The sequence below is a fragment of the Emydura macquarii genome, unplaced genomic scaffold (genome assembly GCF_026122565.2).
Source record: "Emydura macquarii macquarii isolate MOO-44397 ecotype Brisbane River unplaced genomic scaffold, CSIRO-AGI_Emac_v2 contig_1692, whole genome shotgun sequence".
NCBI classification, from domain to species: Eukaryota; Metazoa; Chordata; order Testudines; family Chelidae; genus Emydura; species Emydura macquarii.
In genome coordinates, this window is record NW_027131829.1 from 384,942 (window position 1) to 403,805 (window position 18,864).

The window sequence follows — 18,864 nt, forward strand, 5'->3', positions numbered from 1 at the left end:
CGTTAGCTTTATTCACCCTGTACTTTTCCATTCGCTATTATTGTGGCTGGGGGTACTGAGAATAGCTGGCTGCTACTCCAGGTTAACTCATTGCACCAGCTTTTATACAAAAATCAATAAGAAGCTACTCATCCATGTGCCCCCAGAATCTAGAACAGAGAGTTGGTTCCCAAGGAACAACACTTTAAACCTCCTGTTCCCCTTCGACAATCATTGTTTTAGTTCAGCAGCAGCACACAGAGCCCAGACTAGCTTTTCTTGCTCTCTGGCCCCATGATCCTTTTCTCTTCTTCCCTTCCCAGGAATCTGGGACAATGTCCCTCAGGGTTGTGCTCCCTCCCTAACACATTTCTCTGCAGCTGCTTGTTTCTACTGCCATCAAGAACAAGGTTTCACTCAAGAAGGAATCTCCTATTGCTTTAGGGTTTCTGCCATCTTACTCTCTCCCCAACTTCTCTTTGCCCTTTCTCTGTGGTCTATACTGGACACAGCCTCTGGTTGTGCGTAGATTCCAAGGCCCGAAGGGACCACTGAGATCATCGTGCCTGACCTCCTGTATAACACTTCCCCAAAATGATTCTTAGAGCAGATCTTTTAGGGAAACAACCAATCAATTTAAAAATGGTCAGGGATGGAGAATCCACCACAAGCCTTGGTAAATTGTTCCCATGGTTAATTACTCTCACTGTTAAAAATGTGTGCCTTATTTCCGTCTGAATTTGGCTAGCTTCAACTTGCAGGCATTGGATTGTGTTATCCATATTTATTCCCCAGTTACAGACTAATCAAGTCAGCCCTTGATCTTCTCTGTTCAGCTAACAGATTGAGCTCCTTGAGTCTCTCATGTTTGCCAATCCTTTCCTCATTTTCATGGCTCTTCTTTGAATCCGCTCCAATTTATCAACACCCTCCTTAAGCTGATGAGACCAGAAATGGACACATTATTGCAGCAGCTGGCACAGCAGTCCCAAATACAGAGGAAGAAGAACCTCTAGTCCTACTATTCCCGTTTATTCATCCTAGGGTCACATTAGCATCACACTGGGAGCTCGTGCTCAGCTGATTATCCACCACAACCCCCAACTCTTTATCCGAGTTACTGCTTCCCAAGATCCAGTTCCCCCTTGTATTTACGGCCTTGTCCCCAGCTGTGTTCATTTACATTTAGCCACGTGAAAATGCCTCGTGTTTGCATTCCTGGTTTATGGGACTACCCGGCATAGACCATGCCCTGGCCCCTCGGCAGGCCGGGGGAGTAGGAGCTAAGAGTGCTGAGTGCCTCGCAGCAAGCAGGGCCTGCCTCTGCCTGAGCCCAGGAAGGAGCCCTGCCTCACTAGCACCCGTTGTTTGGATTCCTGTCCTTGGCCTGGCCCGAGAGCACTTGGCCCTACTGCTTGCAACTGTAGATCACCTCCTCCTGCAGACACTGCTGGCACTCCACGTAGCAGCACCACTGCACTTGGCAGTGGCAAGAGAAGGTGACCATGCGGCTCTGGATGTTGTAGCCACGCCCACAGCACAGGCTGTCACAGCTGGCCTCCCGGGAGCACGTCCTGCCGGCAGTGCCTGGTGAGTATTTGCTGGGCCGGCAGAAGCTGGGGGAGTCCTCCACATACACCAGATCCGTGGGGCGGGGAGTCGCTGGGCTTTTGGGGGAGTGGATGTGCCTCTGCGTGCCCACAAGCTCAGAGTGCCCCACGGCATCATTTGTGGCACTGAAGATCTTGACAGCATCATCATAGCGCAACTTGAGGATCCTGCCGGTCTCATGGAACGGAGAGAGCTGCTTCCAGCAGGTCCGCACAGCACAGGAGCCTGAGACCCCATGGCACTTGCACGTGGTTTTGAGACCATTCTTCACGGCCTAAGGAGGAAGAAACTAGTTAGTATTTGGCAGGACCATGGGGCTAGCTCTCGGCATAGATAACACAGAGGGTCCCAAAGCCCTTCCATGCTGGGTGTCATTCCTATGTTACAGATAGGGAAACTAAGGCCGGGAAGTCATAAAAATGGTTCAAAGGCTGGAAAAATGCCGTCCAGTGAGAAACTTACTGAGCCCAGGCAAAAAGACGCCTGAGAGGAGACTCGCCTGCAGTGTGTACGGACCTTCACAGGGAGAAAACCCAGGGTATTAAAGGGCACTTGAATCGAGTCGAGAGAAGCAGAACAAGACCCAGTAGCCAGAAGCTGATGCCAGAAAATTGAAATGAGAAATGAGACACAAATCGTTACCAGGGCGAGGGATTAACTAAGGGCATCTCTTCAGATCCAGCCGGGAGGCCTTTCGGGAAGATGATTTAGTCAAACGTGTCATTGAGCTCAACCCAGGGGTGAAGTTTAATGACCTGCAATGGCTGGATGATGTAATGGTCCCATCTGGCCTTAAACAATGAATCCATGACAAGACTTGCCCAAGGTCACATCAGGGCAGCAGCAGAGCTGGGATTGACGCCAGGAGTCCTGGCTCCCAACCCCTTTCTCTGCCCACTTGCCAGCCCTGCATCTCTAGCTGTACTCAGCCTGAATGAACAACTTGGCCCCACAAACACGGACAGATTTAGCAAGTGCAGAGTCCTGCGCAGACACAGTTCACAGCGGGCGCTCAGTGTCAGAGCAGTGGCACATCAAACTCAGACTCTTCCCCTCCCATCCGAGCTAATTTTGGTCCCTTTCAGCAGCATCGCGCCTATGCCACAGGTAAGCATTCAGTAAGCATTCAGTAGAGGGCAGTAAGCATTCAGTAGAGGGCAGTGGCCTCTCCCCCCACCCCACCAGTTCTCCTGTAGAAGACACGATTGCAGAGGATAAGTCAAGATGTTTGCATCTGATCCCTGACCCCTTTCTGGGCAAGCTGCCCTACCCCTCACCTTGATGCCCACGTTGGTGTTGTGGATATCCACCTTAGCCCTCAGGTCTTTGCCTATCTTCTTCTGACCCAGGAAGTTTTTAAGGAACTTGGTGCTGTATTTGAGGTTGTCGCCACATACTCCCCACTGCCAGGCCTTGCGATTCTCCAGGTCTGGAGAGTCATCGCAGGTGCAGCGCTCCATGCGTCCAGCGCTGCACGCCCGGGCCAAGGAGTGGGTGAGAGCTGCAGAAGACACTGCATACATGAATGCTGTTTCCTTAAAACCTGCACAAGACAGAAAGGGTAAGAGGCTGGAAATGAGGAAAGGGTCTTCACCCACATAACTGGGTGTATAACTGAAGTATCCACACAAAGAAACACAGGGTCCTATGCTATAGGGTGAGGGATGGTACAGTTTCGATGGCGTAACATTTGAGCAGCAGAGTAACCAATCTTCTGGGCAACAGGCGAACATGTTCCTGACTTAGTCTAGATCAACAAGCTACAGGGAGGGAAGGTGCTAACAGGCTAAACAGCACAAGCACCCAATCCTAACTTTGACCCTGGGTACCAGGAATGTAAAGAACCATGGTGGCAATGGACAGAAAGGAAAGGAATTCTCCAGTTGCCTGTAGACTGATTCTAGAAGCCTGGTAAGAAGAGGCTGATTGTTTCTGATTGAAACGCTGATTTCTAAAAAGAAGTCAGACATCATTGGCATTACGAAACCTGAGCGAAATGCTAGTCACCAAATACATTGGGTTAGTACTGTAGATTCATAGCATCCAAGGCCAGAAGGGACCATTTTGATTATCTAGTCTGACCTCCTGTATAACGCAGGCCAGAGACCGGCCCCAAAAGAATTCCTAGAGCAGATATTTAAGAAAAACATCCAATCTTGATTTTAAAACGGTCAGTGATGGGAAAGCCACCATAGCTATGGTAAATTACCCTCACTAGTAAACATTTACTCTATTTTCTGTCTGAATTTGGCTAGCTTCAACTTCCAGCTATTGGATCAAGTTCTGCCTTTCCCTGCCAGACTGAAGAGCCCATTATTAAATAATTGTTCCCCATGTATGAACGTACAGACTGTAATAAAGTCACTTCTGAATCTTCCCTGTTAAGCTAAATAGATCGAGCTCTTTGAGCCCATCTGAAGGCACATTTTCTAATCCTTTAATCATTCTTGTGGCTCTTCTCTAAACCCTCCACAATTTACCAAATTCCTTCTTTAATTGTGTACACCAGAACTGGACACAGTATACAGGCAGCAGTCGCTTTAGTGCAAAATAAAGAAATAATATCTCTACTCCCTACTCAAGATTCCCTTATTTCCTCAACCAATATAGAACCGGATTGCTGGCATGTAAAATTAAAAAGGTCATAGAGGAGTTTTTACATTAAAGGCTCAGGGAAAACCAAGACGTGCTGAGGAACACACAGCTCAGACAGACACATCCATTAGTGGAGGATTTATTAAAGGGATACTCTATATCCAAGTAAAGAGGATAGCATAGAAATTGATGAAGTACAAGTCGGAACTGAAGAGACACAGTCAAACAAAAGAGTCCCATTCAATTACATCACATGAAGGCAGACAACAAAATATTGACAAAGTTTAAAAGTGCTTGTATACAAATGCTGGAAGTCTAAATACTAAGATGGGTGAACCTGAGTGGCTGGTATTAAATGAGGCCTCATAGAAATTTGGTGGAATAATAATAATGAGCAGGACACGGTAATACCAGGGTACAAAATATATAGGAATGATTTAGTAGGTTGTACTGGTTGGGGACAGGCATTGTATCTGAAAGAAAGCATAGCGTCAAATGGAGTATAACTGTTAAATGAATCAAACTGTACCATAGAATCTCTAAGGACAGAAATTCCATGTTTGAATAATATGAGTATAGCAGTAGAAATATACCACTGACAACCTGACCAGGTGATTGTGAAGTGTTCAGGGAGATTACAGATGCTACAAAGGCAGAAAACCAAATAATAGTGGGGGTTTTCAACTATCCCAGTACTCAGGCCCACCAACAGCAACTCCAGACCTCAGGGCAGAACAGTCAATGGCCCCCCCATGAAGGGATGGCTAAGGTCCAAGTGGGCTTCCGCCAGAAGTTTTTACTTATTTATTATGCGCCATGCAGGTTCCCAGGCAGCTGAGGAGGCTGTATCTGCTACTCAGCTTCCTGGGTCTCTTGGACTCCCCAGGGAGATCACTGATGAACCCGGGAAGCTGAGTAGCAGATACAACCTGCATGGAGTATAATAAATAAGCTCAGCTCAGGGGAAGGATGATTTAGTTGGGGCTGGTCCTGCTTTGAGCAGGAGTTGGACTAGATGCCTCCTGAGGTCCCTTCCAACCCTCGTCTTCTATGAATCGATGATTCTATGGGGGGGTGGAGAGCACGAGCGGTGGGGCCTCAGGGGAAGGCAGGGTGTGGAGGAGGAGAGGAGGATACGTATCTATCCTCCCATCTGCCTGGGCTCTTTTAAATCACCTGGTCCCTGGGCAATTGCCCCCCTTTCTTTCCCTGTCAGCAGGCCTGCCAGTACTGACTGAGTATGTGTCACCTCTGAATGGGATGCAGAGATAAAAGTTCTAGACATCATTAATGGCTGCTTCTTGGGGCAGCTCATCCTAGAGCCCACAAGGCAATTATTGATTTAGTCTAAGCAACATACAGGATCTGGTCCATGAAGTGAATATAGTTGAACCATAATGTAACTAAATTTAACATCCTTGTAGGGGTCAAAATACCAAAGAAAGCCACCACAGTGGCAGTTAACTTCAAAAAGGGGAACTACAAAAAATGAGATTAGTTAAACAGAAATGAAGAGAAGCAGTCAGAAGAGTGAAATGCCTGCAAGATGCAAGGAATCTTTTTAAAATCCCCATTCTAGAGGCTCATACAAAATGTATATCCCAAATAAAAAAATAAAAATAAAAAAAAAACCAAAACCAGAAACAGAACAAAAGAAAGCTACCATGGCTAAACAGAGTAAACAAGGCAGTTAGAGACAAAAAGGAATTCTTTAAAAATTGGAAGCCAAATCCCACTGAGAATAATAGACAGAACCATAAACTTTGGCAAGTCAAGTTTAAAAGTATAATTAGGCAGGCAAAAAAAGAATCTGAAAAGCCAATACCAAGAGACACAAAAACAAATAGCAAAAACCCCCAAAATCTTTCAGTACATCAAAAGTGGGAAGCCTGCCAAACAATGAATGGAGCCACTGAACGATTGAGGTGGTAAAGAAGCACTCAAGGAAGACAAGGACATTAGAGAAATTAAATGAATTATTTGCATCAGTCTTCACTTCAGAGGATGTGAGGGAGATTCCCATACCTGAGCCATTCTTTTCAGGTGACATATTTGAGGAACTGTCCCAGACTGAGCTGTCAATAGAGGAGGTTTTGGAACAAATTGATAACGTAAACAATAATAAATCACCAGGACCAGATGCTATTCACCCAAGAGTTCTGAAGGAACTCAAATATGAAACTGCAGAACTACTAATTGTGGTATGTAATTTATCACACAAATCAGCTTCTGTATCAGATGACTGGAGGATAGCTAATATGACATCAATTTTTAAAAAAGGCTCCAGAGGTGATCCCGGCAGTTACAGGCCAGTAAACGTAACTTCAGTACCAGGCAATTTGGTGAAACTATCGTAAAGAACAGAATGATCAGATACAAAGATGAGCATAATTTGTTGGGGAAGAGTCAATCTGGCTTTTGTAAAAGGAAATCATGTCTCACCAATCTACTAGAATTATGTGAGGGGGTCAACAAGCACATGGGTGGGGTGATCCAGCTGATATAGTGCACTTGGACTCCCCAAAAACCTTTGACAATGTCCCTCATCAAAAGCTCTTAAGGAAAGTAAGCTGTCATGGGATAAGAGGAAAGATTCTCTCACGGATCAGTAACTGGATAAAAGACAGGAAAAAAAGGATAGGAATAAATGGTCAGTTTTCAGAATGGAGAGAGGTCAATAGCAGGGTCCCTCAAAGGTCTGTACTGGGACCTGTGCTTTTCAACATATTCATAAATGATCAGGAAAACAGGGTAAGGGCGAGGTGGCAAATATTGCAGACAATATAAAACTACTCAAGATAGCTAAGTTCAAAGCAAATTGTAAAGAGTTACAAAGTAACCTCACAAAACTGGGTGACAGGGCAACAAAATGCCAAATGAATTCAGTGTTGATCAATGAAAAGCAATGCACATTGGAAAACATAATCCAATTTATACCTATAAAATGATGGGATCTAAATTAGCTGTTATCACTCAAGAATGGTCTTGGGATCATCAAAGATACTTCTCTGAAAACATCTGCTCAGTGTGACACAGTGGTAAAAAAAGCTAATAAAATGTTAGGAACCATTAGCAAAGGGAAAGACAGTAAGACGGAAAATATAATGCCACAATATAAATTTATGGTACACCCGCACCTGAAATATGGTGTGCAGTTCTGGTTGCCCCATCTCAAAAAACATACATTAGAATTAGAAAAGATACAGAGAAGGACAACAAAATGATTAGGTGCATGGAACAGCTTTCATATAAGGAGAGATTAAAAAGACGGGGACTCTTCAATTTAGCAATGAGACAACTGAGGGGGGGTCTGATAGAGGTCTATAAAATCATGAATGATGTGGAGAAAAAGTTATTTACCCCTTTACATAACACAAAACAAGGGTCCACTCAATGAAATTAATAGGCAGCAGGTCTAAAACAAACATTAGGAAATACTTCTTCATACAACTTACAGTCAACCGGTGGAAGTTGTTGCTGTGGGAACTTGTGAAGGCCAAAAGTGTAACTGATTTAAAACATGATTAGCTACCTGCAGGACAGGTCCATCAATGGCTATTAGCCAAGATGGGCAGGGAAGCAACCCCATGCTCTGGGTGTCCCTAAACCTCTGACTGCCAGAAACTGGGACTGGACGACAGGGGATGGATTTCTCGATAATTGCCCTGTTCTGTTCATTCCCTCTGAAGCATCCGGCACTGGCCACTGTTGAAGACAGGACACTTTTCTAGATGGACCATTGGCTTGACCCAGCATGGCTGTTCTTATGAATCTCAGGATTGCATTAGCACTTTTGGCCACAGCGTCACATTGGAAGCTCATGTTCAGCTGATTAGCCAGCACAACTGCCAGATCGGTGTCAGAGTCGTGGCTTCTCGCGATAGCGTCCCCCATCCTCTGAGTGCTGCCGGCAGTCTGTGTTCCTGGGTGTACACATTCACATTTAACCTTTATAATATACATAGTATTTCCTGGTACCCACTTTACCAAACAATCCAGATTGCTCCATATTAGTGACCTGTCCTCTTCATTATTTACTGCTGCCCCAATTTTCATGTCCTCTGCAAACTTCATCAGTGATGATTTTATATTTTCTTCCAGGTCATTGACAAAAGCATTAAATTGCATAGGGTGAAGACTGAATCCCTGCAAACTGGTTGAAAGTCAAAATTTCTGCTGTTCGAGAAATACAGCCACTTCAAAGCAGCTTAAATTGAGATGAAAAGTCAAAATATCAAAGTTTTTCAAGAAATGGAAAAGGCAAAATAATTTCAAGTGTTCAATGAATGTTTCTGTTCTGCATGCAAAGTCATGAGATGATGAATTCATACCCTTAAACTAATAACAGAAGAGGAGGGTAAAAAAAGGAAAGATACGAACACTCAGCACCAAATCAAGACGTTGAGAACAAAATTAAACAAAGAACCCAAAGACATAATGAGAAGAAATTCTTTAATTGCCTATACATCAATGCTAGAAGCCTGGGTAAAAAACAGATTCTCAGAGACTCCTAGACTATAAGGTCAGAAGGGACCATTATGATCATCTATGAGTTGGAATTGCTCATTTCAGAACATAAATGTGATCTAGTTGGTCTTACTGAAACCTAGTGGGATGATTCCCATGCTTGGAATGTCAAAAGCAATAGTTCTAACCTATTTAGGAAGGAGAGTGGGCAAAAGGGGAGAGGGAGTGGCTCTCTAGGTCAAAAATGGCATTACCTGTTTCTGAGTCACTGATGACCTGGAAGAAAATATCCATGAATGCTTATGATTGCAGATAAAGCACAACATGGGTCATTAGTTGGTGTCTGCTACAGACCAAGTCACACTAGAGAACAGGATGACTGGTCTCATTATGTGTAAGAAAAGAAGTTGCGTGAGCCTGGGGGAATTGCTTTGGAACACTTTACTAGATGCCTAAAAAAGCACAGTCCAACAGAGGAAGTGAAGACAGCTATAGAAAAAACCAACAACAAAGGGGAAGTTTATAATAATGAATATAAAGCAAAACTTGGGAGTTGTAAAAAAGTGGATAAGGGAAACGAAGGGACACTAGCAGGAATCAACGTCCAGAGTTAAAGACAATGAAAGGCAGGAGAGGCTTAAGTACATGAAAGACAAAAAGAATCCTGCCAATGCATTCTACGAAAGCACCAATCCATTACTAGATGGAGGTGATTGAATTAGCAGTGTTAACGTAGAAATGGCAGGAGTGTTCAATACATATTTCTGTTATGGATTTGGGAAAAAAATGATGTAGTCACATGAAAACAGTCTTTCCATTCCACTGGTATCTCAGGAGTATGTTAAACACTTAGCTACTAAATTTAGATATTTTAAAATCAGCAGATACTTGAATCCAAGATTAAAAGAGCTGGCTAAAGGAGTTCACTGATCATGAATGAGTCTTGGAAGAGTGGGAAAGCTCCAAAAGAGTGGAAGAGGTCTAATGTGGTGCCAATATTTAAAAAGAGTAAATGGGACAACCCAGGTAATTATAGGCCTGTCTGTCAGATATCAATCCCAGGTAAAACTGAAGAGCTGATAAAGTGGATATATAATGGAACAGCTGATATAGGACTGGATCAAGCAAGAATTAAAGTAGGGCAATATAATTAATGTCAACCAACATAGTTTATGGAAAATAGATCCAGTCAAACTAACTGGATATCTTTTTTTGATGAGATTACAAGTTTGGTTGATAAAGGAAATAGAGATGATGTAATAGACTTAGACTTCTGCAAGGCATTGACTTGGTACCACAGGACCTTTTGATTTAAAACAATAAAGATATAAAATTAACAGCACACAATGGATTGGCTAACTGATAGGTTTCAAAATGTAATTGTAAACCAGGAATTATCAAAGAATGGGGGTGTTTTTAATGAGGTCCTGCTGGAATTGATTCTTGCCTTTCACTATTTAACATTTTTATCAGTAATTTGAAAGAAAGCAAAATCACTGATAAAGTCTGCAGATGACAAAAACTGGGGGGTGGTAAATAAGGAAGAGGAGAGTTTGCTGGGAATCAGTGATCTGGATGACTTTGGAAACTGGGCACAAGCAAACAATATGCATTTTAATGTAGCTAAATGTCAATGTATAGATCTAGGAATAAAAGCATGTAGGACATCCTGCCACAATGGGGAACTGTATCCTGGGAAGGAGTGACTGAAAAAGACTTGGGGTTTGTGGTGGATAATCAGCTGAACATGAGCTCCCAGTGTGTAACCATGTGGCCAAAAGAGGTAATGCGACTCCGGGATGCTGGAACAGCACTGGTGCTACCAATGCTGGAATTCAGTGCCTCGTTCTGGCATCCGCAATTCAAGAAGGAGGCTGATAAATTGGAGAGGGTTCAGAGGAAGGGTTAGAAAGATTGCTTTGGAGATTAAAACCTTTTCTACGAATAAAACGGTCGATAACCCAGGGTATCTGTGCCCAGCTGTCCAGCTTGGAGCGACCAAGCGTGTTTATGAACCACGCAGCAAGTTCTGTGCTAGAGAAAGCAGCACAAATTCCACTGCCTGCATCCCTTATGCCACGGCAGGTTTGGTGCTGTGTGTGCACAGGGCAGGATGCTGTTCTGTGTCCTGAGGAGCGGCTCAATCCGCAGAGCCCCGGGCCAGAGGGGGGCTAATGTGATCTTAAGCCACCTTTGCAGTTTTCCAGTTCCGGGGTGCTGCAGAGGCTGATGTGATCTCCGGTGAAGCTGGGCCACCAAGCCAAGCTCCCTGTTGGCATCAGCAGTGTACAGAATTACCGTCCTGGCAACACCCCGCCCCTCCAGCTCTGAGCCCCCCGGGCATGCGCCCACCCCTTGCAGAGTGGGCTTCACATAACAGCATGCGCTGGCTTGACTCAGTCGTGCATCCTGGGGGCTGGGAGGGCAGAAATGGATTTGTACATTTCCATTATGCCGCCAGAGCAGGAAAGGGAATCCCTCTTCAATTCCAAGAGCAGAAAGGGCCATTACAATAATCTAGTCTGACTTCCTTCTCAACGTAGGCTAGAGAATCGCACCAACGAATTCCTGCATCAAACTCAGCTCGCTGAGCTGGCGCCGAGTGTTGAGAGAGGTAGTCAGGCTTGAGTTCAAGACTCCAAGAAATTGTGAATCCACCGCACCGCCAGGTGGGCGACTCCAACAGTTAATTATTCACTGTAACAACTGACTCTTCAGTTCCAGTCTGCATTTTTCCAGCGTTAGCTTTCAGCCATTGGATTTTGATCTGCCTTTTTCTGCTAGATTAAAGAGTCCTTGGCTGTCAGGAATCTTCTCATGTAGGTACTTGCAGTGTGTGATCAAGTCACCATTTAAACTTCTCTTGGCTAAGTTAAATAGATTGCGCTTCTTTAGTCCGTCACCTACAAACCATTCCTGTAGCTCATTGCTGAGCTTTCAACATTCAGGGTGAAGTGGGGACACCAGACTGGGACATGATACTGCACGAAGAGTCTCATCAGTGCCAGAGAGAGAGAGAGAGAATACTTGCTATTCCATTCCCCCAAACGTACAGACACTGAGGAAGAGTGCAGCTTCTCCAGGCAGCAGCCCGCCCCAGGGCGCTTGTTTGGGTGGTCTCCCAGACTGCCAGGCATGCATCTGGGTCACTCTAGCCATCAGAGCTCACCACCTGCCAGGAGATGACTGCAGACAGCCATGTACTCAGCCCATCATTCCCAGGAGTGTGTTTATTGTCCGCTTGGTGAACAGGCAAGGCAACGAACATGTGCACACACATACACACCTTCTTAAGGTAAAGATTCAGGGCCTGATATCTCAGAGTTGAAGGAATCTTTCGCCCCCGGGTGACTGATTCAGTCCAGCCAGGTGAGGACCCACTCTTGATGGCTCCTATCAGGTGACTGCTCAGTTGCCTGCATGAAAGGAGCCTGGTTCCAGTCCTGCTCCCATGGGTCAGAAATCCACATTACAATAATTGTCCTCAGCAGAGAGGCCAAGGGTGGAACGGGCTAAAGTGAACTCCCCACCCTAGACCAGGGCTGAAACACAGCGCTGGAGGTGATGGCAGAGCCCCTGCCTTGTCACTGCCTGTTCTGTGGTCAAAGAGCATCAGTCCTGCACTTTCACCAGCCCTACAGTCCCGGAAAAGGCCTCACATTCTCAAAACTAACCCCGATCCCCTGCTCTGGTGAGGCTGGGCTACTGCCCAGAATGGGATTCTGTACAACAGGGCAGGGCCGACTGCGTACCTCGCTTTAGGAGGCTGCTCCGTCCATCCAGGCTGCAGTTCCAGCGCTCATTGCGGAACTGGTACTGACACTCCATGACGCTGAGCCGGATGGCATCCCGCAGGGTCTCTGCCAGCCCTGGCTCCCGCCGGCAGAGCCTTTTCTGCTTCCGGGACAGCTTGAGCAAGTCGCACTGCTTCAGGTGTCCCTTCCCTTGGGCAGGGTTTGCAGAGGGGCCCAGTGAGGGAAGATGGGTCAGACCTTCCTTTCCGGTCAGGCTGAGAGGGGAGAAAGCAGAAGAGAGGTGAGTCCAGAGAGAGTGGGGCCAAAGGACACAAGGGCTGACTGGAGGGAGGGATAAATGAGCTTCAGAGAGCTGCCAGTTAGAACATGACACAGTTTTACCAACTCAGAGAACTGGCCGGCAAAGAACTGATTGTTTGGTTTGCTGGCAGTTCCAAAAACTAAATATAATTGGCTTGGGCTGAACTGAATCCATTGGTGGCGAAGGGCTAGAACCACAAACCAGCCAGAGGAGGAGGGGACGCCACCTTCCCCAGCAACCTTTAACTCAGGGGTTAGAGCACTCGCATGGGACATGGCAGACCCAGGTTCAATTCCCCTGTGTCTGATGTGGAGAAGGGATTTGGACTTAGGTCTTCCACATTGCATGAAAGTGCCCTAGCTACTGGGCTCTGAGGCATATTGGGATGTGTCTTTCAAGTTCTCCTGTTGATGAGGTTCTACTGCAGCTAAATAATGAAAGAGTTACTGGAACAGGATACGACCGTGAGTCTCCCCCACTCAACAGCGTGCCCTAACCGAAGAGTCAACTTCACGCTCTCTCAGGCCCAATGACTATTCACGTATTCTGCACACAGTTTCAGCAGAAGAGACTGTCTGACAGCCTGCTGGCTTGGGCACTCTCCTGCCATGGGGGATACACACGTTCAGACGCCATCTTCACATCAGGCAGAGAGGCAAATTGAATCTGGGTGGTTTCCATCCCAGGTGAGTGTTTAGCGCTAGGGTAAGAGTTGGAAGCAGGGTGGCAGTTTGTGAATGGTGTCTATGTCCCTGAATATTATTTTAAATCAACACTTTTTGGCAAATTTGTGTCATTCAAAATTTTTTTTTTTTTTTTAGTCAAATGAAAGTGGATTTTTCAGCGAATAAACTCTTCACCCAGCTCCACAGGCCACTGCACTCAAGCCACGAGTCCATCAGATCTGGTGTGCCATCGCCAGCCCTGACTAAGGCTGCAGAGTAACCAGATGATACACACCCCATAACACCCACCACTGCCAACTGGAGTGCACCATCTGGGACGTTTCTTCTCAGAACTCTGTATGGGATCAGATTATGCTTCAAGCTTGCAGCTTAAAGTGCCTGTTCTTAGCATACCAGCATGTTCACAATCACGCACAATTTGTCTACATGCTCATAGACCAGTTCCCACACAATGATACTGCAGGTTGCTACATGTCACAATGCATGTGACTGTACTTACTCACAGGTACATTGATCACATTGACTCAGGCCATTCAGAAAGCGCTACAGTGCTGCTATAGGAAATGAATGGCATGAAAAAAGAGACACCGTGGCTAAGGGCAGTCCTGCCAGTGCTAGCGAGTTCCAGGGTCACACAGAACCTGCTGATAAGGGCAGCAAGTGCTTTATAAATACCTCGCTAGATAAGTAGAAGCCACACAAGAGTCTGTTTCCCTGAGATCTCAGCCCCAACAAGTCTCCCCAGCCCACTTTAACCTTTGGAGATTCCAAAAACATCATTGACTGAGTTCACAGCCAGTCAGCCCGGCCAGAGCAGTCAGCTGGCCTTCCCTCTTGCCCCCCAGAGCACATCAGCCTGCTACATCTCCCCAACCCCAGAGCAAACCTCTGGAAGGTCACTCACAGACACACATCATCAGTCAGCAAGCAGTTCCTCGGCTAGGCTATAGCTCACCCTTCAGAGCTGCACACCAGGATCTGTGATCCAGGAGACACGTCTAGAGAGATCAGCAAGAGTCAGCAGCAGGCACGAGGGCAGAGGAAATGGTAGCATCTGTTCATGGATGAGGCATTTCAGGAGCAAGCATGTAACACTCTTTTCCAATCATGGCACACTCCCCTGCAGCCAGAGGGAGACCCCAGTTAATCATTCAGCTGGGCCGGGAAATTGGTAAATTTCCAGTCTATCAAATCCAAACCAAGCCCCTTCGCAGTGCAGCGTGGGGAGAGAACATCACCGTCTTCACACTGGCACCAACACTCCTTCTGCAGCAGGGCTCCTCAGCACGTGGTGCCTTTGCTGAGCAGACTACCTGGCCAGGTGCACTCATTTCCTGACAGAGAAGACCCTGCCTATTTTCCAAGATTACTGATGCAAACTGGAAATTCCAGAGCAGTGAAGCATTGTGGGTATCTGACCCCCCGATCATGCTATTGGGAAAATATAGGCCTTGTAGAGAGAACTAAACCAAACCACCAATACAGCAGGTGACATTTCTCGGAGTAAACATTTTTTGCCAAAAATGTGCTGGTTTGGGTCTGTGACGTTCTCCCCTGCAATCTGGACTGGTGTGTAGCTGTGTCACCCCAATTCCTCACTCCTGAGCACCAACTTATGCTACTTTGCTGTGTGAACCACCACTCCTGGGTTAGTCCACGCCCAGCCTCCTGCAAGTAATTGGTCCCCAACCTAGTGAAGGAGCACTTCTGGCCAGCCACTCATGGAACAGACTCCCAGCAAACAGTCCCAGATGCACCCCAGGAACTGCTGTCTTGCAGGGTTCAGTGCTGTACACTATACCCTGCAAGCTCATTTACATTTGTCCATCAATTTAGCAAAGAAATGGATTATGCACCAGCTCTGTCACTCTAAGTGAAGTTTCTACACACACTCGAGCCACATGCATTGTTTTAGATAAAACAAACAAATAAGTTTATTGACTATAGCAAGATTTTAAGCGAATATAAATCAGATTAATATAAATCTGACACACATAATATAAATATAAATACACAAGTCCATGGGGCCAGATGCAATGCACCCGAGGGTGCTGAGGGAGTTGGCTGATGTGATTTCAGAGCCATTGGCTATTATCTTTGAAAGCTCATGGCAATTGGGGAAGGTCCCTTATGACTGGAAAAAAGCAAATCTAGTGCCCATCTTCGAGAAAGGGAGGAAAGAGGATCCAGGGAACTACAGACCGGTCAGCCTCACCTCAATCCTTGGAAAAATCATGGAGCAGGTCCTCAAGGAATCCATTTTAAGGCACTTGGAAGAGAGGAAGGTGATCAGGAAGAGTCAACATGGATTCACCAAGGGAAAGTCATGCCTGACCAACCTGATTGCTTTCTATGAAAAGGTGACTGGCTCTGTGGATGTGTTGAAAGCGGTGGACGTGATATACCTTGACTTTAGCAAAGCTTTTGATACGGTCTCTCACAGTATTCTTATCAGCAAGTCAAAGAAGTATGGGTTGGATGAATAAACTATAAAATGGATAGAGAACTGGCTAGAGCATAGGGCTCAACGAGTAGTGATCAATGGCTCCATGTCTAGCCGGCAGCCAGTCACAAGCAGAGTGCCCCAGGGGTCGGTCCTGGGGCTGGTTTTGTTCAACATCTTCATTAATGATCTGGAGGATGGGGTAGATTGCACCCTCAGCAAGTTTGCAGATGACACTAAACTGGGGGGAGTGGTAGATACCCTGGAAGGTAGGGATAGGATACAGAGTGACCTAAACAAACTGGAGGATTGGGCCAAAAGGAATCTAATGAGGTTCAACAAAGAAAAGTGCAGAGTCCTGCACTTAGGACAGAAGAATCCCATACACAGCTACAGACTGGGGACTGACGAGCTAGGCAGCAGTTCTGCAGAAAAGGACCTGGGGGTTATGGTGGATAAGAAGCTGGATATGAGTCAGCAGTGTGCCCTGGTTGCCAAGACGGCTAATAGCATATTGGGTTGCATTAGTAGGAGCATTGCCAGCAGATCGCGGGAAGTGATTATTCCCCTCTATTCGGCATTGGTGAGGCCACATTTGGAGTATTGTGTCCAGTTTTGGGCCCCCCACTTCCAAAAGGAGTGTGGACAAGTTGGAGAGAGTCCAGCGGAGGGCAACAAAATTGATTAGGGGGCTGGAGCAAAAGACTTATGAGGAGAGGCTGAGGGAACTAGGTTTGTTCAATCTGCAGAAGAGAAGAGTGAGGGAGGATTTGATAGCAGCCTTCAACCACCTGAAGAGGGTTCCAGGAAGGATGGAGCTAGGCTGTTCTCAGTGGTGGCAGAAGACAGAACAAGGAGCAACGGTCTCAAATTGCAGTGGGGGAGGTCTAGGTTTGACATTAGGAAAAAGTTTTTCACTAGGAGGGTGGTAAAGCACTGGAATGGGTTACCTAGGGAGGTGGTGGAATCTCCATCCTTAGAGGTTTTTAAGATGCGGCTTGACAAAACCCTGGCTGGGGTGATTTAGTTGGGGTTGGTCCTGCTTTGGTCAGGGGGTTAGACTAGATACTTCCTGAGGTCCCGTCTATCTCTAATCTTCTCTGATTCTAGGTATTCCCCCTCTGTGGTCCAGCAAGGGCACCCATGCTAGGACCCCAGCTTCTCAGCCTTCACCTCTCTTGAGCAGAGACTTAGCCCTCTCTTCCCTCTGACTAGGGTTTTTCCAGACTGCACAGTTCCCTGCATGTAATGAGTTCCCTGCATGAGTTTCCCAGCAAGTCACACAAGCCCTGCATCTTGGCAGGGAGTTAGACTAGGTGACCCGTCTAATGCTAGTTAAACTATATTTGGTGCCTTCTAACTCTATGATTCTAAATCACACAGCCTAACCTGGTTGCTTTGCCTTCTTCTCAGGGGCAATAAGCAGCGTAATTGCCCAGAGTTAGAAGTTGTCACACAGTCCTTTCTAAGCAAGCATGTTTATTCTTCAGGTAAAAGCATTCCAGAGAAAACAATAAAAACCTTCACACACAATGATCATTTTACCAAGATCATCCCAGCTCCAACAAAAGCTCTGGCCGATGATCAGTCTTTCAAACCCCACCAAAGAGGTTTTCTGTGGGTACAAGTTTGTAAAAGCTGTTAGTTCAAGACAAGCATCTCCATGAATCTGAGAGTCCTCTTTTGTACAATTGGGAACTTTGATCAGCAGACAGATGTCTTCTCCTCTGGGCGTAGTTTCAAAGGGTTGGGATTTTGCCAGGAAACCCATTTCACACATTATTCCATATGTTCATTTCTGTCTGCCACATTGCTCAGGATACTCGCTTGATCATCCAGGCACCCAGTAATACAGAACCTTTGCATTTAATACAATGGATTTCAAAGACACTTAAACTTAATTCAATAAGATCTCCCCCAAGATATTGCAGGAACTTGCTATATCTGTCACAAATGATGCCAACACCACCCTCATGCTCTGTCTGTGGAACAAAGGTGGGCTACATGCTGACCCACTGAGGTCCCTTGCCTTCCATAAGTGGTAGGAGGTCCTGCCACTTAGTATCAGGACAAGACACTAGGGAGAAAATGTATAATTTGGAGCATGGGTGTGTACAGCTGTTTCTGTAATGCAGTTCAGAGGTGGAAAGGCTGGATCTGAGTAAACCCAATCAGGCAGAGTGCTGGAGGCAACCAGAGGTGGGGGGGCATATCACAGGACAGAGGTCTGACATCAAACTCCAGAGGGCCAAGACAGAGACCATTCTCCCAAGATAATGGAGAGGAAGGGGCAAGACAGCCTTCACCTTCACCAGCACATGGTGGGGAGAGACAAGGGGTGGGCAATCCCATGCGCTGAGCAAGCACGATGAAGTCTGCTCAATCCATTTAGCTTCCCAAAGAGAAAGTGAAGGGGTGACTTGATCGAGTTCGTAAATTCCTACATGGGGAACAGAAATTTAATAATAGACATCTTCAATGTAGCAGACAAAAGTATAAGAAGATCCAATTGCTAGAACTCAAAGCTAGAAAATTCAGACTAGAAATTAAAAAAAGTTAAAAACTGTACCTGAACCATGAGGGGAATGTGGTGTATTGTATCTTGCCTAATTGCTAGGTTGCCATAGCAACAAAGCATAGCTTGTTGCCATAGCAATAGAGTTAGACAGTTAGGGGATAGCTCAGCCAGTCCTGGCTAATTTTAGTGTAGTTCAATACAGATGCTCCCTGTGTTGTGTGTCTCTGTGATCCTGTGCTGGTTTCTCTCTCTGAATACAAGCAATTGAAAGGATTCAACATAACAAAAGAGGCGACGGAAGATGGGATGACCTGTGCTGCACCGGCAAAAAAGTAAAAGTCAATGTAAGAAGAAACCTTTCTGCTGTTTTGGGGGCTGGGCTGTTTACACTGATGGTTCAAACTCACAGAAGTGAAGCAGACAGACTGGGGAACAGGGGAAACAAAAGCAGTGCTAGTGAATGGAAATCACCAGCAATTATATGTGAACAACTCCAACAGACATGAATA

The 18,864-nt window shown here is 46.0% G+C and overlaps 1 protein-coding gene across 1 annotated transcript; it reads right to left on the minus strand.

The window, feature by feature from the left end:
* Positions 1-1,387: 1,387 nt before the first annotated feature.
* Positions 1,388-13,905, minus strand: WNT9B (Wnt family member 9B). Its single transcript, XM_067556296.1, has 4 exons — positions 13,898-13,905; positions 12,405-12,661; positions 2,868-3,133; positions 1,388-1,864 (listed from the first exon to the last, which is right to left on the minus strand). The coding sequence occupies exons 1-4, from the start codon at positions 13,903-13,905 to the stop codon at positions 1,388-1,390; spliced, it is 1,008 nt and encodes a 335-aa protein (XP_067412397.1).
* Positions 13,906-18,864: the final 4,959 nt, after the last annotated feature.

What these genes read in the sequence shown, in the direction of transcription:
- WNT9B (XM_067556296.1), bottom strand. An exon ending in GAGCAGCCTCCTAAAGCGAG is followed by an intron (nt 3,134 to 12,404) that starts GTACGCAGTCGG and finishes TGTCTTGTGCAG; the next exon opens with GTTTTAAGGAAACAGCATTC. An exon ending in ACACCAACGTGGGCATCAAG is followed by an intron (nt 1,865 to 2,867) that starts GTGAGGGGTAGG and finishes CTTCCTCCTTAG; the next exon opens with GCCGTGAAGAATGGTCTCAA.